We start from the raw sequence: 24,406 nt of genomic DNA on the forward strand, positions 1-24,406 counted from the left end.
TCAGTAATTAATCTCCTTTGTGCCATGGAACAAATATTTTTTATTTAAAACAATATATTCAAAGTTAATACAATTATGGGTATGAAGCAATTAAACATGGGCTCACATTCAGGATAAAGAAAAAAACTAATTGATGAACTGAATTGTCTATGCATAGAACAAGAGCGGTACATTCTCGCTGTGGAGATAATTCTTTCTGTGCATGTGAATAGCAATGCCATTTTGGCTTCTAAGATTGTTACTTTCAGTTATAAAATTTTGTCTCTCTGACTCACAAAAATTACTGAGTAAAGAGTCCAGAAATGGCAGTTTCTCATGATTGGACATTGCACTGTTTGATTTCAAATTCTGTAACAGAATATTTTTTTTCATAAAAGGGAGGCTTGGCTAATAATTTCAAACAATAAATTCATTTTAAATCTCTTATCTTTGAAATGTATCTGTAATAAAGTGTGTGGCTCCCATAGTTCCATGTATTTGCTGTAAAATTTTCATTCATGATTTAAAAAATAATTTAATTTCTATAGCAAAATAATGCCTATCCCTTTGAGTAGCCCTAATATAGCTACTGTATTTCTGTTTTTTCATTTATATATTTTTGGCAGCTAGTTCATTAACTGCTCCATGAATGAAATCAAGTTCTTCTGTATGCTTTCATTTCTTTTCAGAATTTACTGCTCTGAACCTTTACCCAGAGGTGCCATAGTCAGGTAGTACCTCTTAGTCAAAATAATCCTTTTGTTTTCCTTTGCTTTTAAATTCTTGGGAAATTTCACATTTTCTGGCATCCTGTCTCTAAAGTCAATCTGATAAAAGTAATTCACAGTAATTCCTTGACAAGAAAATTCCCATAGATAGTTCTGCTTAAAGAGAAATTCCATAAAGAGCATTTATGGAATAGGTAATACAGGTTTAGGCCAATTGAGGAAATCTGGGACAGAGAGACCTTGGAGCACTATTGGCCAAGCAGGGACTAATTTAGGGACACAAGCAGCCAGCCTCATCTTTCTGAAATCTTAACTCACAAGTCTGTCACTCTGTTTTCACATCAATAATCCCATTAATACTCTGCTTATGCATTAAATAAGACCAGAACACAGCAGCTCAAATACTCCTTTCATAGTGTTGAAATTGGTGGGGTTTTTTTGGTTGTTGTCCTTCTAGGGCCGCACCTGTGGTATATGGAGGTTCCCAGGCGAGGGGTCGAATCAGAGCTGTAGCCACTGGCCTGTGCCACAGCCACAGCAACATCAGTTCTGAGCCACGTCTGAGACCTACACCACAGCTCACAGCAATGTTGGATCCTTCATCCACTGAGCGAGGCCAGAGCTCGAACCTGTGTCCTCATGGATGTTAGTCAGATTTGTTTCTGTTGAGCCACGATGGGAACTCCAAAATTGGTGGGTTCTTAAAAACCTAATTTTTTTCACTGGTTACTTAGAAGGTAGACATTGTACCAAGTTCCTACAGTGATGCTTTTCAACAGCATATTATAGTCTTTTCTTAGACAAATTCATGCTATATCAATTTATTTGACATTCAACAAGCCAAACAAATAAGATGTGCCTTAAATATGACTGCTGTATTATTTTGTTTTCACTGCCTCACCCAACTAGTTACCATTTTCTCCCTGTCTACTGAATTCCTGTTTTGCTTCCTACATTTTTCAAAAATCCATCTAATCAAAACTAATATTTTCTCAATATGGTTTTGATCTATCTTATGTTGCTTTCTCTTTGTGATCTTTTCACCAGGTAGATTATGATATGCTATGATCTAGGCAGGGAGTCAAGCTCCCTGGTGTTATAACATTCTATATAGCTCCTAAAATCCAGTTCTATAGATGGAACGGAGGTGATCACAAGTACACATTGTTTGATTTGATTGATTAAATCAGTTTATTTTGTTGATGGCTATTAGCAGTTTCCTCGGAAATCATGACTATTATTATCTTTTTTTCTTACTGCGTTTACTCATTTATGTACAGACTATCTTTTGGCCTTTTCTGGTGTTATAATTGAAATGATTCTCATCTGCAGATATGGGTGGCATAAGAAATAAACTATTGTACAGTGTCCTTCTTATTTCCATTGTTAACATTCTGTAGACTAGATCATTTCTAGGTTTGTAATTCTATAATGCTTCAAAGGATTCCGATTTATTTTTCTATACAGTTTTTACTTTCAGATGACTAATTTTTTGGAAATGAACTCATTATATAAATTATTATAGTACTTACCTTCAGTCTTTGAGGTTAAAAGTAGACTTCATGTGCATTCAGTTGAAAATAGACTTATTTTTTTCAGTATTCACCGAATCATTTTTTTTTCACTGTGCCATATGTTATATTACTGATATTCATTTAAAGCTAGATGTATATGAAGGTTTTATAAAATCATTCATTATTGTTTGTGACCTTAAAAGTGGACGAAAGTGGTGAAGAAGGAAAGACAACTGTAGAGGTCTGATTAAATCTTAGATGGTTTTATATCTGTTGTGACATTAAATCTTCACCATAAACTTGTGAGGATATTTAACACCATTATTATGATCATATTTAACATCATCATCTCCTTTTTATAGGAGATGAAACAGTGACTTCAAGGATGTACATACTAAGTGGAAGAACCAGAGAATTCAGATCTGTATTTAAATCTATCATGCATCTTTCTTGGATGCATCATCTTATCATAATGGATATATACTCATTGGCTGTTAGGACTGCTATTTAATAATTTTTCTAGAAACCTTCCATGCTGTTCCTTTTGTCGTAACATGTTCCTCAGCCTGGAAATAAAAATAGAGTATAATAATCTTTTAAAAGCATAGTTGCCCAAAAGTATTTCTTTGAGACTGTGCATGTGGCAATAGCTTTCTCTCTCTGTCAGGTCTGAGGCATTGGAGCCTTCTGGGGGCTGGTCACCATCCAGTAACACTAATGACGAGAAGTAGCCTACACCCTTCACTTCACTTTGCTCTGTTCTGTAACATACATCAAAGTTGCACTACCTTGGGCTTTTAGTCCTTTGCTGAGATCTTGGTGAATTAATTTTTAATATTTTCCTTCAAGAACCTTAGGGACGGGAATAAGGATAATGAGGCATATCAAAAGCTCCAAGATACCTTGGATAAATAAATCTCTGCAGGAACATTTGATTTGCTGTTTCACACTTTGACAGAGTGAATACAGTTTCTGTGTACAAACTAAGTACCATTCTTCCCCTTCACTTGCCTTTTTAATCACTAGAGATCATCATACTAAGTGAAGTAAGACAGAGAAAGACAAATAGCATAGCATATCACTTATATGTGGACTCTTTAAAAAAAAGATACAAATGAACTTACAAAATGGAAATAGACTCACAGACTGAGAAAACATAAGTGTGGTTACCAAAGGCAAAATATGGGAGGAGGGAGAGATAAATTAGGAGTTTGAGATTAACATATACATACTACTATATATATAATAGATAATTATCAAGGACAAACTTTACAGCACAGGGAACTCTACTCAATATTCTCTAATAACCTATAAGGTAAAAGAATTTGAAAAAGAATAGATAAATGGATGTGTGTAACAGAATCACTTTGCTGTACACCTGAAACTGCAAAACATTGTATATCAACTATACTCCAATATAAAATAAAAGTTAAAAAATAAGTCAGGGGAAATAAAAAAATAAAAAAAGTGGAGTAGGGCCAAGGGCTCTGAAATAGATAGCCTTGCTCAAATTCTACCTCCTCTGTTTTCTCTTTGTGAAGCACTTGTTAGGAAATACCCCATCCTATAATCATAGTAGATATTATCATTAGTTCCAAGTACAGACTAATAAACAGATTTAAGAGAGTTTAAGTTACCCTCTGTTTACTCCTCTATAAAAGGTATATTTGGCAAAATAAGTACTGAAAATATGTCAGCCCTTATTGTTATTTTTTTCTTGTTATGATGGTCAACTGAGATTTCATCTGTAAGGGAAATTTCATAAATGGTAAAGAGCTACACACATTTTAACTATCATTAAGCTGATAACATCATCTGCATTGTATAATGAATATACAGTTTTATCTTTTCAAAAGGTAAAGGGATTTCCCTGGTGTCCTAGTGGTTAAGATCTGGTATTGTCACTGCTGTGGCAGGGGTTCAACCCCTGGCCCGGGAATTTTTACCTGCCTCAGGCATGGCCAGGAAAAAAAAAAGTTAATAAAAAAGCCTTCTTGAACTTGATAATTTGGAGCCAAGGGTTTAAAATTGTATATCTTTTTAGAAGTTTATATCTAATAAATATGAGCAGAAAGTTATAGGATAATAATGTATTATGAATTATTATGAAGAGAATTTTGATAATTCGGTTACTGGAAGCTTTTTACTGAAATTGATAAAACTTGATAATAAGGATAAATAATAATGTTACTATTAAAAGTAAAAACTAAGAAATCCTGAATATTATTTTTACAGCAATTTAAAATACAGATTCTCCTGAAAAGGGAGGGATAGGAATGGCTTTTTTTTTTTTTTTTTTTTTCCTTTGGATAAGTAGCGGATGATGATACTGGTATTTTAAAAAAACTAGTAAATTGCAGATTTTGCCAATTTGATTAACTGATTTACACATCATAGTGATTTTCCAAGTCCTTGGAGGAAAAATTATACAAGTGAGGGAGGAGAACACACTTTTATCTACCATAAAATGGGATGTGTTCACCTCCCATCTATTAGCAAAGACACAAAATAAAAGGAGTATTTCCATAGCAACATTAACAAAACAGAAAATTTGCCTACTGTCTGAGATCAGATTTTTTTTTTTTTCCTGAGCCAACAACCCACTCACCAAATTGGCAGCCTGTGAGCATTAATTAAACTCAAAGGTAAATTACTTAAAAATAAAAATAAATTAAGATAACATGGCAGGAATGGTAATTAGTTTACAGCCAGTCAAAGAGTAACCTGAAGTAAAGGAGACAAATCTCCTTTAATAGAGTAAGACTCCAAGGAGGGTCGGTTGGAGGAGGAGAGCTGGAGATGGAAAATCATTATCGTAAAGTTAGAAGGATGGAAGTTGGCTGGCACAGATATAGTATGACAGAATCTTGGGCACACTGCATTTTATATAGACCATTGTGCTATCTACTTGTTTGATTATATCTTCAGTGAAATGAAAGAACCCTTTTTTCCCCTTTCTTTATTCTCAAAAGCTAATGTTGACAAAGATGTCACTACTGTGTGTGTTGAGCAAAAATTTCATTTAATCCCTAAACATAAAGGGTACTATTATCTCTGTTTTATAGATGAAGAAACAGAAGCGCAGAGAAATTAAGTAACATATCCCATATTTTCAAAGTCAGTATGTTTCTATGGTTTCCTGAGTTCTTTTCGAACAAGCCCTGCACAAAATTTTAGCTAAAAGTAAAATCTCATTGGAGTTCCTGTTGTGGCTCAGTGGGTTAAGAACCTGACTAGTATCCATGAGGACATGAGTTCAATCCCTCGTTCTGTTCAGTGGGTTAAGGATCCACCATTGCTGTGAATGTTGCTGTGGTGTAGGTTGCAGATGCAGCTTAGATCCGGTGTTGCTGTGGATAGTGGTGTAGGCTGGCAGCTGCAGCTCTGATTTGACCCATAGCCTGGGAACTTCCATATGCTGGAAGTGCAGCCCTAAAAAGAAAACAAATAATAATAATAAAAAATAAAAGCTCACCTCAAAATTAAGTTCAGAATAGCTGAATATTTATGTAATATCTTTAGTTACTATGTAATAATAGCAAGTTATTGCATTTACTAATACTTTAAATTTATGTATAGTACCTGTCCTCTTAAGTTATCTGTTCAAAGAGCAGTTCAGGGCAGTAGAAGGTAATCTATGTCTGTGAGATAATTTGGGAGGTTAGTAATTCAGTCCGTTTTAAAACTTTGGCATTGTGACAAGGGAAATAGGGTGATAAACACTTTAGGGACTATAATATGCTGAAAGATAAGTTATATATGAAATGAAATGATCCTTTACTGATCAAATAAACCTTTTAAGTTAGTTTTCAATATAGGATATTAAAATAAATTACCAAATTTTAATCTTTAACCTCCCTTCCTGATAGTCTCTTTTCCACTTATTTTCAGTTCATTACTACATATGTAAATTCATAGGTATGCATATGTGAAACTAAAGATAAATTAGAAATATATGTTGTTTGACTAGATGTATTATTTCTATTTTTGTTTCTAGTTAATGGTCTTCGAAGAGAGTTGAGGCCTTTAGATTCGCCTTTTGTTCTTTCTTTAAATAAGGAGAAATAAAGTACCAAACAATAGTTGCCAAGGTACTTTTCATGTGTTATGTTACATCTTTTTATTAATTAGGTCATTTTGCATCATGTTCACTTAAATCATATTTTTGCTGTTTTTATAGACTAGTAAAACTCACTTGAACTTTGGTGGCACTCCTAGATTTGTAGGATGGCAGAGCCTCATGCAAAGCATCTGACAGTGAAAAGTGGTCTTTCCCCATCTTAATACTTCTTTTGAAAATAGTTGTATACTTCACTAGTTCTTTTATATTACCTAATTCCTACAAATTTGATCATTTTCTTATAAATAGAGCAATTTTTCCCTTTCTGCCTTGCATAAACTTTTTCATTTTATGCTGCATTTGTCATCCAATATATGAAAAACAAATTGAAGCTGTGCAGCCTATAAAAGTGCCTGAAAATTGTGAGTAGTAGGCTCTTAAGTATTGAGCAAGTTTAGCCCACTTAGTATCCTATATCCATGAAAGTAAGGAACAAAGGAGGGAAGGAGAGAACTATAAAAGCCATGAATTAAAGGAAATTAAGATGTGGGTTTCAATAATATAGTTAAAAGAAAAAATATTAAGATAATTTTCCCATTGTGTCTTAGTGGTTAACGAATCCTCCTAGTAACCATGAGGTTGCGGGTTCGATCGCTGGCCTTGCTCAGTGGGTTAAGGATCTGGCATTGCCATGAGCTGTGGTGTAGGTCGCAGATACGGCTCGGATCCTGTGTTGTTGTGGCTCTGGCATAGGCTGGCAGCTACAGCTCCAATTAGACCCTTAGCCTGGGAACCTCCACATGCCGTGGGTGCGGCCCTAGAAAAGTCAAAAAGATTAAAAAAAAAGAAAAGATAATTTTAGACAGTTATAAAATGCAATTTTATTAATAACAATTATTTTTCAGAATATTTTATTGAAGAATCTGATATTTCAATAACATTTATATGGTTTCCAATATACATTTAATATGGTGTTCTGTAACATTATGCAGTTGTTTTATATATTTTTGAAAATGGCCAATATAATTTTCCTTTTTATTATTTTATTTTGGAATTTGTCTCAGAGACAAAGCTCATAGACTGTAATAATCAGTAAGAATTGAAATTATGAGTAAACTTCTGAATCGGTATTAACCCAGGCAGGGATTTCTCTCTCACCTATTCATCTCCTGTGTGTCTGATTTACCAGGCTTATTTTTCAGAAAAAAAAGGGCTTTAGAATAAGTAGTTTGTTCTCATTTTATTTCCCACAACTGTAAGAACTTGCTCTTAAGATAATAGAAACTTCTGCTTGAACAATGCTACGAGCTTTTATTTTGGAGCACTGCTTGCCAAACTTTAGTAAATTTTAATAAAACATTGATTGTACCAGAATTCTCTTGTGGCCCAGCAGGTTAAGGATCCGGTGTTGCCTCTGATCTGGTGTGAGTTTGATCCCTGGCCCTGGAACTTCCATATATTGTGGGCATGGCCAAAAATATATAGATTGAAAGAACTTAACCCCTAGAGCTTCTGATTCAATAGATCTAGGGTGGGATCTAAGAATATGGGTGATGCTGCCCCTGCTGGTATAGAGAAGGTATAAAATTCATGCTTAGGAAGGAAATGAAGACAAAACGAAAATGACATCAGTTACATGACAGTTAGAGTTTGAAAATAGGGGGATAGACTAGTGAACATTTTTATGAAAGCACACTTTGACCAGATATAGTGTATCAAGAAGTAGGAAAAGTCAGAATTTACCCTTCATGCAGACTAACAAGCTAGCCAACCATCATTTCAAAGGTTCTAGAGACTGCCTGAGCCAGACACAGTGGACTTGCTGACTCTTAACACAGCAGACAGCATGGGCTTCATGATCCCATGAGTAACTGCTGACCATTAAGTCCAGTGGGGGCCATGATAAGTACCCCAGATGAATAGTGCCAATGCCATGAGCTTTTGTCACAGCTGAGGAACCCTGAACTTGGGATACTCCAGTCTATTAAAGGGAGCCTACCAGGAAGCCTGCCGAAATTTTCCCAATGGGATTTTTTATTTTCCTAAGCAACAGATAAATCTGTCCTCTGCCCTGCAACTCTCTGTCTTCCAAGCTTGTTTGCTATACTCATATTCTTGAAGAGATAATCCAGAGTAGAAGCTGATCCTGCCTTGGTCCACATGACATACAGAAAGATGAGAGACCACTGAAGCATTGTCTCCCAGTGTGGTGATTAGATGTAGGATTAATTCAGATGAAACAGTGATGGCGTGTGTAAGATCACTTAAAAAATCAAAATGGAGGAGTTCCCATTGCGGCACAGTGGAAACGAATTCGACCAGTATCCGTGAGGATGCTGGTTTGATTCCTGGCCTTGCTCAGTAGGTTAAGGATCTGACATTGTGGTGAGCTGTGGTGTAGGTCACAGATGTGGCTCGGATCCTGGATCCCGCCTCGCTGTATCTGTGGTGTAGGCTGGCATTTGTAGCTACAATTGGACCCCTAGCCTAGGAACTTCCATGTGCCGCTGGTGAGGCCTTAAAAAGCAAAAAAAAAAAAAGAAAGAAAAAAAAATCAAAATGGAGTTAACTGAGGTTTAGGCAGCTAAAACAGAACTGGGTGGCCATTATGGATGTGGTTTCTTGGGTTTCTGAATCTATATTGGTATTCAACATTTAAAGAATAAGGCAACAGATTATATAGATTAGCTCTAGAATTCAAGAATGGAATTACACGCATTAACGTGGATCCCTAACACATTCATAGCCGAATTCTTCTTCTTCTTCTTCTTCTTTTTTTTTTTTTAAGGATCAGGTGATGATGAATTGGTCTGGCAATTTTTAAGAATTAAGTAGCGATGTATTGATCTAAGAATATGCTTGTCATGAGGGAACAACTTTTGTGGCCTCTCAAAGTATCATGATAATGAATGATGATAATGTTGTGAAGAACCTAGTTATAATCTTGCTTCAACTGAGGTAAAACCTTGACAGTACTTATGACTGTTCACTGTGTGTAGACACAGTAATTGAGTGTCTGCTCTCTGTCACCCACTGTGTGAGATATTGGATGTGTACAAACATGAAAGAACTGTATCCTGTGCCTAATGAACTTACATTTAGTGGTTTGTTGAAAGTGACAAAGTGAGAGAAAGTGAGTTGGGGCAGGGAGCAGGGAGGAAAAAGAGAAGGGTGGGAAAGGAGAGGAAAAAAAAAACCCCAAAAAACAGAAAGAGATGGAGAGGAGTTGCTGCTGTAGTGGGGTGGATTAAAGATCCGATGTTGTCTCTGAGGAGGTGCTGGTTCCATCCCCAGCCCAGCTCAGTGAGTTAAGGATCTGGTATTGCCATAGCTGTGGCATGGGTCGCAGCTGCCACTCATATTCAATTCCAGGAATTTCCATATGTTGCAGGTGCAGTGAAAAAGGAAAAAAAAAAAAGAAAGAGTTTAAGATTTGAGAGTTGAATACCCCATGATGGGAATCAGGATATCATAAGGATAGGGCACTAGTGAAAAGCAATGTGTAATTTTTGTTTCCTTCCATCAAATTGTACTTCTATTTAGAACAGTGTTTCTCAAAGGGTAAGTAAATCCATATGTCTAGTATAGCTTAAAAGTTACCTTCTAGAGGAGTGTTTTCAAGATTTAGTCCATGGAAAAGATGTAATTACATGTATATGAAACAGTAAATTTCTGGAAATGATACAGGTATAGAATTCTATTTTTTGAATGGTGGTAGGGTTGAGTAGGTTTGTGTGTGGTCCAGATGGTTTGAGTAAGTTCATTCTGTGATTCTTTTCAGATGACAAAGTATAGAGCTGATTTAGAAATTATATTTTGTTGAACAATCTTTTATTGTTTGTGCTGTAGAGACCAAAAAAGGTAGTGATAATTGCCAGTTGAGTATTATTTATTTTCACTGCTGCTGAAAGGAGTTTTACTGTTCTTACCATACAACATCTCCTTTACCCTGGCTTATATATTCCAATAGTCTGCCAATTTATTTGGAGCTAATTACATCTCTGAATATTAGACTTGAAGTTTTGTGGTTAATTTCAAAAGTATTTCCTAAATACAGCAGATTCAGGCTGAAATCTATACAACATGATCAAGAAGCCATGTTTCAAAAGCTTTAATTTCCTTCGGGCCACAAATAAAAGAATAAATGATGACTCACTTGATTTCAGCAACTTTTATGTATATATTTTGCATATATTATACTTCTTTAAATCTTGCACTGGAAAGAAAAATAATGTTTGTATTATAAAAATTTTTATTTCACATAGCCTGTGATATAATCAAGTATAAGAAAATGATAGGCTTTCAAAAAGTATTAGTCTGTAACCTTACCTCTTACCTTATACAGTGTAGGATTTAAATTTGATTTGCTTGATATAATAAAAGTTGATATTTTGCTGTTAATTTTGATAATTCTCTACTTATGATTCTCGTATTTACAGAAGTGTTAAAATATTTAAATAGACATAAATAACAAGTGCACATATTTTATTTCTACTTGGTCAGTCTATACATAATTTTAAACAAAGCATTTATATAGCCTGTTCTGTTTCTCTTGAGAAACAATGGTCAAGAAGGCAAACTCCTTCCCCTGCTTCATAAACTCAAGTAGATGGACTGATGCTAAGGTATTTTATTGGGTTTGGTAGAATTCTCCAAGTCATTGAAATATATTTTTCTAAATTTAAAATGGGATTTTATTTTTTATTTATTATTTTCTTTTTTTTGGCTGCTCCACGGCATGTGGCGTTCTCAGGCCAGGGATCAGATCAGAGCCACAGCTGTGACCTATGCCCCATCTGTGGCAACACTGGATCCTTTAACCCACTGTGCTGGGCTGGGGATAGAAACTGTGCAGTGGTGCTGCGGAGATGCCAAGTATCCCATTGCATCACAGTGGGAACTCCTATTTTACCGTATTTGTTTATTTTATTTGTTTACTTATTTTTTTCCTAGCCACACCTGCTGCACATGGAAGTTCCCAGGTTTAGGGTTGAATCAGAGCTGCAGCTGCCGGCCTACACCACAGCCATAGCAACGTGGGATCTGAACCATGTCTGCAGCCTACACCACAGCTCACGGCAATGCCAGATCCCTAACCCACTGAATGAGACCAGGGATTGAACCTGCATCCTCATGAGTCCTAGTCGGGTTCTTAACCCACTGAACCACAATAGGAACTCATCTTTAAAAAACAAAGCAAAACAAAACAAAAAAACCCCCCATTTTTGAAGTGTCTTGGAATCAGTTTGGTATTGCCCTGCTAGAAAAACAAAAATGAATTCGAAAAATAAGAAAGATAATCATTGTGTGCTCATGTTTCATGTCATCAAACAAAAGCACAAGTCTGCAAAAATATATTTTAGATAAGCAAAAATCAAACGTAAAAGCAGAATTTAGTCATTTTTGTGAGAGTGAGCTAGTTAAGCCATGGAACCATAGTGAAAGGGGGGTCATGTCTTTGGATAAATTGTCTTGCCTAAGTGTTGATCTAACAGCTTTCCAACTGCCAGCGTAGAGCCTGTGAGGACAGAGCCATGGTCTCTTGATGGTGAGATGGAATAGGTGGGACTGTGTTTACAAATAAGGTCTGTTCTATATTCTGGTGGTAAGGATGCAATAAATAGAATTTTGGTGCTTAAAAAAGGGATTAGACATGGTTCCAGCTTTGTTTCCCTGAGGGTTCTTCTCTCCTCTGGGCATCATCTTTACAGTGCAAAACCATTTCTCAAAACTTAACTAAATCTCTTGTCCAATCTAAACCCTCACTTGCAAAGGTGATGGGTTTTGCTTTAGACACATCATTTCCCCCATGAAGCTGGAGAGGTTTCTCTTCATATTCGGCCTGCATGCATGCAGCCTATTTATTAGAAGGAAGAATTAATAATATCAATATCAGATAACATTTAAATAATTATAAAAAATGCATGTCACACAATACTGAAGGATACAGACAAATTCATTATAGTTATCACTGCAGTTGCAGAGGTTGGTTGAGGGATGAATGAATAAAGTGAACTTCAAGGTTACTCATAATATTTTATTTTTTACACCAGTGTTGACAGAACACTGTAAACCAGCTATAATGGAAAAAAATCATTATAGAAAAAGTTATATAGCATATTTTAATAAAAGATAAAGATGAATTCTGGGTGATGCATTCTGGATTATTTGTTTCTGTGCTTTTTCATATATATATATATATTTGGCTATGCTTACTGCCTATAGAAGTTCCCAGAACAGGGATCAAACCTGCACCACAGGAAACCTCCCTACTGTTTAGTATCTTTAATCTCCTTCCAAGCTAAACAAATAAAAAGACCTATGGCTAAAACTTATTACTGGCTAGCAGTACTCATTCATTTTAGAATCTTTCCAGTTATTAATGAGATATTTCCATTTTTAACAATTAAGAAAGCATCTGTCAAACACTAAGCACATGATGTCACCAGTGTGTGTGAATGTATATTGTATAGTGTATGGTAAATGGATCTGTGGAAGATCCCTTTAGAAGCAGGAGTTATGTCCTATATATTTTTTTTTTTTTTTTTTTGTCCTTTTGCTATTTCTTTGGGCCGCTCCTGCGGCATATGGAGGTTCCCAGGCCAGGGGTCAAATCGGAGCTGTAGCCACCGGCCTACGCCAGAGCCACAGCAACGCAGGATCCGAGCCGCGTCTGCAACCTACACCACAGCTCACGGCAACGCCGGATCGTTAACCCACTGAGCAAGGGCAGGGACTGAACCCGCAACCTCATGGTTCCTAGTCGGATTCGTTAACCACTGCGCCACGACGGGAACTCCCATGTCCTATATTTTTATTTCCTAAACACTTCCATATAGCAAGTGATTAAAAAATGTGTATTGAACAAGAGCAAATGCGTACTGTACTTCTTTTCCTGGAGATACTTTTCCTTCCAGTCAGGATGTGTGTTTACCTAGTGATCACCGTTATCAAGTGCTGAAATATATCAAAGTTAACTCATTTTAGCCTATTAAAATTATGTAACTCATAATCTCAAATTCCAGTTCCCAGCTTGTCTTCTTTAGCCAGTAGATCTGTTTCAAAGTACCAATAATAATCTTCCTTTATAAAAACATTTTAAACAATATGTAAGTATAGCAGATGTGATAAAAAAAAAGTATAAAGCATTTTCTCTCTACACATGAAGATTTTCATACTAAAAATCCTTGTTCCCTAGGGTATAACCAGTTGCCAGAATGTTTTGTTATTATTCTGCTGGGCTTACATATTTATATGAATTTAAATAAAGATTGCTTATACATTGTTTTATGTGAATTTAAATGAACATTTTGTATTGTTTCCCATTATTTGATGCAATTTATCCGAAAGAAAAGAGTATTTTTACTTTAGTTGGACTGTTGTAGTAAATGTTCATGTACTTACCGTATGTCCTTTCAGGTGAGGTCTTCATACTTCCTGTTAGCTTAAGACTACAAAAGAAATGTCACACCTCACTTCTTTTTTAAAAATATTTCAGCAGATATGGTGAGAAAGCAGAGCATAATGATCTGCTTTCCTTTCTCATTTCATTTGTAGTAAAAATACAATAAAATTGAAGACCTCATTTTTTTGAGTACTGTGTTAAACTGCTATGTTCCTTATATTACATTTGCTTTTGGCTGACCCTATAGTTTGACAGATAATTGCTTTTCTGCAGAGCAAAGTACAGTGAAAATTTCAGGATGAACTTCAGGCCCATGAAGATGTTTTCATTCATTTCACTCATGTATGTATATATTAAGTGAAATGAATGAAAGCAGTCATCAGTGATCATAGTTCCAACGCATTCTGTTCTATATAATTGTGTTTGTAAGATTCATATGGAAGTAAAACTTGATTGAGTTTGTAATATGTCAGATATTCAGGATACCAATAGAAAACATAAAGTAGATATCATTGTTAAACACTGAAAATGTTAAGTCCCATGTTAAGTTGCCTAAAATCTCTTAGTGAATAGTAGCACCAGAATTGGAAACCAGATCTGTATGATTCAGAAGTGCCTGCTTATTTTAACTATAGCTCCAAAGTTATTGGTGGCACCTGTACACTTTTCTTCAGAAAATAGAAGTCTGTTCTTTGGTTTGTTTGCCATTTTCAGTAGTCTTTAATTTTTGGTTTGTTTGCCATTTTCAGTAGTCTTTAATTTTCAGTACATATTGTTAGACCATGCAAGTGATTATCTTGCTTCTTTTGATATGTTAAGAACATTTGATAAAGATAGGGAAAACTTTTTGACAGAGGCATAATACAATAATTTGTTCATTCTTATTGGGTGTTAACTATTTGAACATTAATCATATAATACATGCATATTTTACTGATTAAGCTGTTGCAAGTAACTATTACCTTCTTATTAGAAAAACTCGACGTACACGAGCTAAAGAAATTGTTTTGAATTAGAGCTGTTTCTTTGAGTGGTATTTCAATTCTTATTTGCATGAAGATCAACACTAATGGAGTCTAACTGAATTGTTATATGGTCACCGAAGGTTTCCTTTTTTCTCTTTCATCTGAAGTTAATTTACAGTCTTAGGAAGCAAATTATTTGAAAATTTGGAAAATATTCCCAAGAAAAAATATATTAAGGTATTGTTGAGGATAAAGGTAAAATTATTTCTTTTTATACTGTACAATTATACTGCTTTTATTAAACTTTCATATCACTTGACAGAATGCATTGCTGGTGGAAGAGATAAAGATGTGACAAAAAGGTGAAGGTTGTGAATGAATAGGCTTTCAAGGGAGCTGATCTTTCTCTGATCTGATAAAACCTCTCCTATTCTCTCTCTCTCTTTCTTTTTTTCTTCCTTGAAGATCACTACATATCAAAAGCTTAAGTTTTTTGATTAGTAATATTCTCTCAGGATTTGAGGGCAAGACCTGTATGTAAAGATAGTTTCCAAACTGACATATGATTTTTTTGTGTGTGTGCTGTTTTTGTTTTTAGTTTTATCAAATTCTCAAAATTTACTGGGAGATTTTCCACTAACCTGACCTAGTTTTCTACCAGTATTTTTGCGTTTAATACTACTATATCTTCATATAGTCTGTGAATGCCAATTGATGCTAATGCTTTTGAAGGGTTTAGTGGGAACTAAAGTTTGGTCTTGTGGAATAAGAATAAGCTTTGGAGTCAGAAGGCTTAGGCTCAATTTTGTTTTGTTAATTGTGAGTCTTTAAATAGTCTTTAAAAATGATTTTTTAGTTATAAATGCTCAAACCAATAGGCAGGTAAAGATATATGTGTTAATACTTTTATGATGTGTGTATATATATTTACCATTCCATACCCAAAGGATTTTCATAAACACATGGACTGCTTCATTTATAATAAAGCCATTCGATGAAACTCTCTGGCTTAATATGAGCAGAATTAAGTTTTAATTTTCTCTCCTAGATAATTATGCTGAGCCGAGATTTTTGCTTCTATCTGTTGCTTGGTTTGGGTTTAATGTTTGATACTCTATTAAACTGTGCTATAAATTAAATGAGAGGAGATACATTTTCTTTTTCTGAATTAAGTTATTATTACAAGGTATATTTATATAGCCAATGTTGGAAACAAGGATGCTCTACTAAGCAAATATTCACATTTTATTAGGTAGGAATTGTATCAGTCTTAACACAGTTTGCCCCTGGCATTTAATGGTAGAGCATTGGCTTTAAAAATAAAATGTCACTTGACCAGAATAGAAGTTAATTAGGGACTTGCAGTGTCCAGAAGACATTTCATTTTTCTGTAAGTCTTTTGCTATAAGAAAAAGCACCATCAGCAACTATTTGTATCAATCCCCAAGGGAAACTAAGTATCTAAAGTTTCATATTTTGCTTTATCATGAAATTTGCTAGGTAAAAAATATATATATTAATTTTTTCATGAACAAATTAAACAGTCGTAGTGCATTTTCCTGATTATGTATCTCTGTTATTTCCAAGCTGGGGTTATAAAATTTAGCAACTTTTCAGCTCCAAACCAATCTTTTAAAATATATTTTTCCCTCTTATATGTCTTTCGATTTCTAAGACTAAATGGTGTTTTCTTCATAAACTTAGTGTGTGTGTGTGTGTGTGTGTGTGTGTAGTTCTTATACATGGAGCTGATTTGGACTCTTCTCCTCGGGGAACTGCCTTGTAGTTTTTGGCCATTGTTCATCCCTCTTTAATTTTTTTCCCGTTGATATAATAAACTCTATGATTACTGTCAATATAGCTTATTAAATAAACATGGATTGTGTTCACATTATAAGCCGTGTGATTCTGAGTCAGATCAGTTAAGTTGTGCTTTCTCCTGTTCTGGAGAGTAGAGCTAGTGGTAGAGTAAGAGCTGGTTCCTTGAAAACCACATATGACCCTCTGGGCGAGTGTCCCCCCTTGTGTTAGCAGCCTCTTTTAGCATGTTGTAGAAGGGAAAGCCTTACTATCTCTCTTCAAGACATTTTAACGTTCGAATATTTCTTAGTCTAAAAAGTTGTATAACATTTATATTTCATCCACTATTTTGTTTAAATTCACAAAATGCTTAAGTTTATTTGCCCCATATGTTTGAAAATTTCACTCTTCTTAATAAGGCCTGTTAAAAATGAGAGAGGACTTACATTTTGAATTTTGCGAAGAATATGCCTTTGTGTTTATTTTCCTCATTCTGTCTTGTCTTTTTCTATGTTCCTATACTAAGGTTTTCTTGTAAAGAAATTGCTTCTGTTTCGATTTTATTTGCCCGTTTATTCACTTTCTTAACACTGAATTTGAGTTCCAAAAGTATTGGGATGCAGTATCACTGAAATGTATACACTTTTCTCTTTTGCTCTATTCAGGTTTTCGGCTTTGTAGGGATAGAGAACCTTTTTTGAATTACAATCTGTGGTACAATTTCTAAAATTTACTAGATTTTCTTATGTTCCATTTCTGCCTAGTAGCTGATAAACCGAAACCATTGTCATTTAAGCACACTGGAAAATTTTTCCTTTAAATTAATTCAGCTTAAGGATACTTAATTTGAGATTTCCCATTAGGCTTTTTTTTTTTTTTTTTTTTTTTTTTTTTGTAGTCATTGGTAATACCTACCTAATAGTTCAGAAAATTAAGTGGATTATAATACTAAATAAGAGAGACTAATATAAAAACTACTCTAAAATGATATTTCTATTACCCAGTGTTTGCTGGATTTATACAGGAAGAACATACTCTAAAACATAGTTCATAGTAAAAGATTCAACATGTGAACGAACAAACCTCTTTGGGATTTATACTTTTCTAAAACCTAACCTGATCATTTCCATCTCTTAATAAGTGAGCCTAATACATTTATTATATTTACGGTTATACTTGTCCTCTTCTACCTGTCCTCTAGCTCTGTATGGGGTGGACTACAAATGAACTCAACCCTCAAAGGTACACAGTACAAATGGAATCATAGTCATCCTTCAAAGTTAGATAGCTATCATACAGATTTTCCTCCTCTGCCAAGCTCTGTTCTAAGCATTTTATATCCAGTAATTCCTTTAATCCTTTTAGCAATCCATGGGGTAGATTCTAACATTATTCCCATGAGAAAACAGGAGAAGAGACGTTGCCTAAGTTTGCATAGCAGGTTTGCAGCAGGGTTGGTGTTTAAACCCAGGCAGTCTGTTTTTGAATCTGTTCTTTTTTTTTTTTTTTTGTCCTTTTAGGGCTGCATATGGAGGTTCCTAGGCTGGGGGCCTAATCTGAGCTGTAGCCGCCAGCCTGCATGAGAGCCACAGCAATGCCAGATCCGAGCCACGTTTGCGACCTACACCACAGCTCATGGCAACGCCGGATCCTTAACTCACTGAGCAAGGCCAGGGATTGAACCCTCAACTTCATGGTTCCTAGTCAGATTTGTTTCTGCTGCGCCATGACGGGAACTCCTTGAATCTGTTCTTAATCACTAAGTGTTACTGTTTGTTGTGAACGCTTAGCGTGTGGAGAATATAATAATACAGGGGAGTTCAAAGAGGAAACATCTAAAAACTAACAGAGAAGGAAAAAAATAATTTATGTACAAAAAGTGATTAGCAGACTGACAACAGGCTTTTCATCCCCAACTGAACCTAATGGAATAATATTTTAAAAGCGCTAAAGGAAAAACAGTCAAGCTAGAATTTTCTAATTACTTTGGCATTATAAGAGTGAAGAGGGGAGTTTCTGTCGTGGCTAAGTGGTTAACAAATCTGACTAGGAACCATGAGGTTTCAGGTTCGATCCCTGGTGTTGCCATGAACTGTGATATAGGTCACAGATGGGGCTCGGATCCTGCATTGCTGTGGCTGTGGCGTAGGCTGGCGGCTACAGCTCCGATTAGACCCTAACTTGGGAACCTCCATATGCTGCAGGTGTGGCCCTAAAAAGCAAAAAAAAAAAGAAAAGAAAGATTTAAGAAGAAATAAAGCCATTTTCAAATGTACGGATTATGATAGTTTGCTCATAGATTATCTTAACAAATTCCTAAGAATGAACTTCTTCAAGGAGAAAAATATTACATTATTGTGGCTTTTGGTAAAAAAAAAAACAAATAAAAATAGTATTAAAAGGCACTTATGCAGCAATTAGGACATTTATTCATCTCTCAATATCATTTCCTTTCCACTTATATAGAAATATATGCTATAAAGGTATTTATTAAAGGTAAGATTCTATTAAGATTGATAAGCTCTACTGATGATTTCATTTCTAAACAACGAAATGTTAGTCATTAATAGAAAGCACTTGGACTGAACACTACTGTAAATATGTCAGAGATGGTAAACTTAACAGTATTGAAGAACAGTATGCTGTGGGAGTTCCTGTTGTGGCTCAGAGGGTTAAGGACTGGATATTATCTCTGTGATGTTGCAGGTTTGATCCCTGGCCTGGTTCAGTGGGTTGAGGATCCGATGTTGCCACAAGCTGTGGCATACATCAGAGATGTGGCTCAGATCCAGTGTTGCTGTGGTTGCGGCATTGGCCCTGGCTGTAGCTCCAATTTGATCCTTAGTCGGGTTACTTCCATATGCCACAGGGGCAGCCATTTAAAAAGAAAAGAATAGTATGCTATTTATATTACTGAAGAGTAGATACCTTTATGTCAACTTTAGTAAAAAATTAGATTGCTAAATGACTTAGAATTTATGAATTTAAATAGGAATTGCATCTGTATTTTTATGTCCTAATAATTGATTTGAACACCCAAACACTCTATAACAATTATATATTCATGTGTTCATTTGATTTCTAAGATTTCTTGTTTCCTTTCCAGCGCCTAGCTTTGGAAGCAGAGAAGGTTCAAGCAGCCCACCAGTGGAGAGAGGATTTTGCAGTAAGGACCCTTTTTAACCACTTGATTTATTTAATAAGTGCATGATGTTTTATGATTGTATAATTATGATTACATTAAAAAATTTTTAGTGTTGGACTCCTTTTATATTATGGAAGCAAAAAACAGCTAGCTATATTTTGTTGCTTAAAAATAAGTGTTTTTGATAAGTTAGTTAAAATGTTCCTGCTCATGTTCCATACTTCTTCTTAAAAAAAGTCCCTTGATATCTCCCCCATCCTCAAAATTAATTACAATAAAAATAACTTTAAATTACAGTATTTGAAAAATCTTTCTAGGTATTACGAATATACTAGTTGAAAAACAAGTGGTGCTTAGTAGGAAGCGACATGCAAATTGTAATCACTTTGATGGTGGGCAATGGGATTAAAGTTATAGTAATGTATTAAAACTTCTTAAAATTTAATTTGCTCCACTTTAGCTAGAAGTTATCTTTCATCTGCTCTGGCCTGCTTTTAGAAATGTCGGCTGATAATAACTTTTTCTTTTTTAAAAAAATAAATTAGTTTTGTGCTCAGGAGCCATTGGGCTCATAACACAAATCGTAGAAATTCTTCTTGAGATGAGTCCCTTCCTTCATTCCCTCCTACCACCTGCCCCTTTCTTCCTTGCGTCTTTAGCTATCTGTCATTTTTTTTTAAGATCAAACAAGAAGTCTTACCTGAATAGTCAGTTAAAATACTTCTGTTACATATTGGAATTGTTTCATTTATAGTGAAAGTATCTTTAGCATTTAATAAAAGAAAAATGCCAGACAACTAATTTAGGTTGTTAAGCCCTCTCCCCCCATTTAAAATAGGATTGGAGTATGAATGACAGCTTGAATATACCATTCAATTGTCTTTACATATTTTGCAAAATAAAAATCTCAGATTTGAAGGTAAGGAAATTGTGTTTCAGTAGAACACTAAACTGAGGTTTAGGAATTAGCACTTTGTGTGTGATTATATTGTAAATCAAAGGAAAATATGGGAAGATACTTCATTCACTATAATACGTGGTAGCAGTCTTTTGCTTGTTGATTCTGATATTTATTTTTACTATCTTTTTCACAAATTAATATTTCTTAAACTCTTACTCTCCTCCTTGAGACTATATTTGACTACTGCTGATTTTGTTATAGGCTTTAATCAAGGACATTAAACTCAAAAGCCTCTGGCCGTTATCTCATTGTAATGTCCCTTCCCCCACCTTCAGAAGGAACCCAGAGCCCTCCAAACACCTTCCTTCAGCAGAAAGCAGCTAGAGTGGTCTGTGGCCCTATTCCCTTATAATCTGCATTCCCCGATGCCATTGAAGGAAATAAGCAGGTAGCTAGACATGAGCAGTGTATTTGAAGGGGCCAAAGATTTGGCCCTCAAGAAAAAGAGGGGGAAATGTTAAAGGTTTCAAGTCCTCTTCAAGAACGTTAAACCCAAAAACCTCTGGCCATGTCTCATTGATTACTCATTGCCCCTTTCCCCAACTTGACCAGCCTGGGCTGCTCACTCGCTGCTGGAAAAGGAATGTCACTCATTCCTCACCTCACTTCTATATAACCTGCTCCCCTTGCAAATTAGATATCCTGCTGGAAACCAATCAGAAGATCAAACATGCCCTATACAGAGATCAAACAACACTCAGCCAGTGCACAAGGTGTAGGGAGCTGGGGCAGGAGAAATTGGGTCTCCTCTCAGGTTTGCCTTGTGGGTATAGAAACAATTGTACAGTGAATTGGGCCCTCTTCTTTAACCCGCACATGCTCTTTCTCTTTGAAAAGGTGCTTTCATTTTAATAAATTTGTAAAACGTCCTCCTTTCCAATGTTTTGCTACCAAGAGACAGGACTGAGGAAATTGCAACTCTATCAATTTGATTCTTTCACTTAAATGATCATATTGCTTGAATTGTTGGTATCATGTTGGTACTGGCTTAGTACACAATTGTTTCTTATAGGTACACTAAGAAAGATCAATTTGCCATCCATAATATATAAACAATAAAATCAGTGATTATGTTAAAACACAACCTTTTTGAGTTTAGAGGATGGATTTTAAGCTCAGCCAGTGAAGATTTTTACAGTGCAGTTTGGGTTGCTATTAGGTGAAATGAAAGTAAACTTGCATTGTTGTTTGTCCTGAGTAGACAAAAAAATGCTAAAGTAATTTATCCAAATAAATAGCCTTTCGATGAACTAATGATAAAGGGAATTTCCTTTTCCTCCTCATGTTAGTGGTGGCAGAGTAAAAGTAGTGTTAAGTCATAATAGATAAGAAGGTAGATCTCGTATTCTGCCTAATATGAGTATAGTGACTTTGTGCTGTTTTAATTTAAATCATGGGTGATTCTGAGAATCCAAATATCATTAAATTCATCCAAATCAGGTTGTATAATATATAGATTCTATTACTGTTCCAAAAAGCTTTTCTTTGTATTAAACGAATTTGGTAATTTACATAGTCATTTATTAGTTGTATATCTTTAACAATTTTCCAGGGAGAAATAATGTTTTAAAATTACCACCTTTGCAAGTGGTAATGTAGCATATAAAATTTCCTCTCCCATATGTATTGGCTCATTAACACTAAGTTAACATTTTTGTCAATGATTTCTTTTTCCTTACTGAAGAAATGGCTGATCTTTGTAGATGACACAAAAACTCAATGCATGCTAGCCATTAATCTGTTTTATAGAATCTAAGCCATCATCAATTATAAGGCACTTTATCATTTATGTATTCGAAGGACAAAAAAGTGATTAAGATGCACCAACAATTTTAAGCTGTATTCCTTTTTGTCACAATATGTAAGAATTTTCCTTAAAATGAAACTCCTATTATCTACTTTCTCAGGGCCTATATCCACATAGAAGCATTGCTAGGAAAAGTCATGCAAGAGGACAAATCAGTTCCACAAGGACACAAAAGCCATTGTTAAATCTAACGTGCTTAAATAGAAAATAAATGGTTTACCCAATAAATATTAGGAATTCTTAACAAATAGTTGTCACTGTGTAGGAGAATTCTTGAACAAATTCTGTTTGAAATTTCCCTCTAGATTACCTCACAGTTTATTTAGGACCTGTGAACGTATCGATTGACATTAAAAGACGTTTTTAAAAGGAAAACAATTTAAGGCACTTCAGAGCCCTTCAATTCATTTCCTGAGTACATTTTGAAGGACCATAAATGATGTTCATAGGACATATATCTGTCACAATTTGTACATTGAGAATTGATATTTTCTATAAAGTCTTTATAATAGATCTTTATTTCAAGGTGATAGACTGTTGAGGTAGTAGTGATTTCATATTTGAAGACTGGAACATGAATGAAGTTGCCTTTAGGTTCAAATAAGTAAACAGTGCGAAAATAAGAGACCTCCTTTCCCTTCTCTTTCTGATAAACTAGATGATTCTTCAGTTCATGTATAGATAGTAAAGTTAAACAAATCCTTAAAGGCCATAATACAAATCAAAATCAAAATCATGCTTGATTGGGAATAAGAAGCCATCGACATTAAATCTCCCTTTATTTTGTAAATACACACAACATGTTGCAAGTTTTATCAGTATCTTAAGCAAATATTTTAAAATGTTTAATTTGAAGTTAAATGCTACCACACTCCAAAAGGTACTTCTTTTAAACTTCATAAGCCCTTTATCTTTTAAGGCATTTAACTATTTGCATCAGTGCAATACTTTTTTAATGTCACCCTTTAATAATTTAACATTAAGATGATTTAGAGGGCAGAAATAATTTCCTTAAAGGTACATTAACATTTCGGAAGAATTATAATATTCCGATTCTTCCCTCCAGTATAAGTAGGGAGGTTTCATTACCTTACTTGGGCAAAATGTTGATTAACATTCTGTACTCTGTAATATAGAGAAATCTCAGGAACAACAAGGACAAAAGGCAAAAGCACTAAAATGTTGGCAACAAGGGAAGGGCTCCTGTAATTCACACTTTCCCTCATTTCCACCCAGTTCCCAATTGAATGTACAATTGAGGGAACAAAGGGCATACTCTCTAAATGGATTAAGATTTATATGGTCATGCATTTACAAGTTCAAACCAGTGTTTGTAAATAAGCTCTGTCTACCAGCTGCCTTTCAGGTCTGCATGCAATTTACCAGTGTTAAAAGGGACATCTCATGTCACTTACGATGGACAAATTATTTTATCAAGGACAGGTGGGAGAAGGAAAAAGGAGCTTGGAAAATTAATTGTTCTGCATGAAATAATTCCTATTATTTCCCCTGAACAGATCTTTTCCAATTGCTTTTGAAATCTCATTTGATTGCATTGCAATGGTTGGTTAACTAAAGCAATTTTGTTTCCAACTAAGCCTGCAATATTAATTGTACTTACACATGTATAAACACAAGGGGTACCTAATTTGTATTTTAATAAGTAGGATCTTTATGTATGGCTTATTAGCATTAGCTTGTTACTGTGAAGGTTGAGTACAGACGTCTAGAAATTGGCTAGTAGATAAAACATTTGAGGAGCCTTTTTTAGCTTCATCTTCAAAAAAGAAAAAAACTAAATTAGAATTTTTAAAAAACTAAATTGGAATTTTTCTAGTAAAGTTGAATGTTATCAAGTGTTAATCATGCTAATTTAGTTCTCCTAGCATAGCTTGAATTACATACATATATATTTTTTAATTACTTGACTCAAATCATATTTTGAAATGTTGCTTTAAGAGTTACAGTATTTAGAATTTTGTCTTTGTATGAGTTAAATTAATAGTCACTGGCATTCTGTATTTAATTATTTTATCACTTTT

At 34.8% G+C, this 24,406-nt stretch overlaps 1 protein-coding gene across 32 annotated transcripts in view; it reads left to right on the forward strand.

The window, feature by feature from the left end:
* The window catches only part of CACNA2D1 (calcium voltage-gated channel auxiliary subunit alpha2delta 1), a 484,107-nt gene that overhangs the window by 219,463 nt on the left and 240,238 nt on the right, over nt 1–24,406 (forward strand). For all 32 annotated transcript variants that reach the window (XM_013979783.3, XM_013979785.3, XM_005667683.4 and 29 more), the window contains 1 exon segment: nt 19,558–19,617. In XM_013979783.3, coding sequence (XP_013835237.1) covers nt 19,558–19,617 — 60 coding nt within the window.

Source organism: Sus scrofa, chromosome 9, assembly GCF_054392235.1.
Source record: "Sus scrofa isolate SSC_HxYL_T2T_F1_AM1 chromosome 9, Sscrofa_HxYL_maternal_Yorkshire_Landrace_v2.0, whole genome shotgun sequence".
Taxonomy (NCBI): Eukaryota; Metazoa; Chordata; class Mammalia; order Artiodactyla; family Suidae; genus Sus; species Sus scrofa.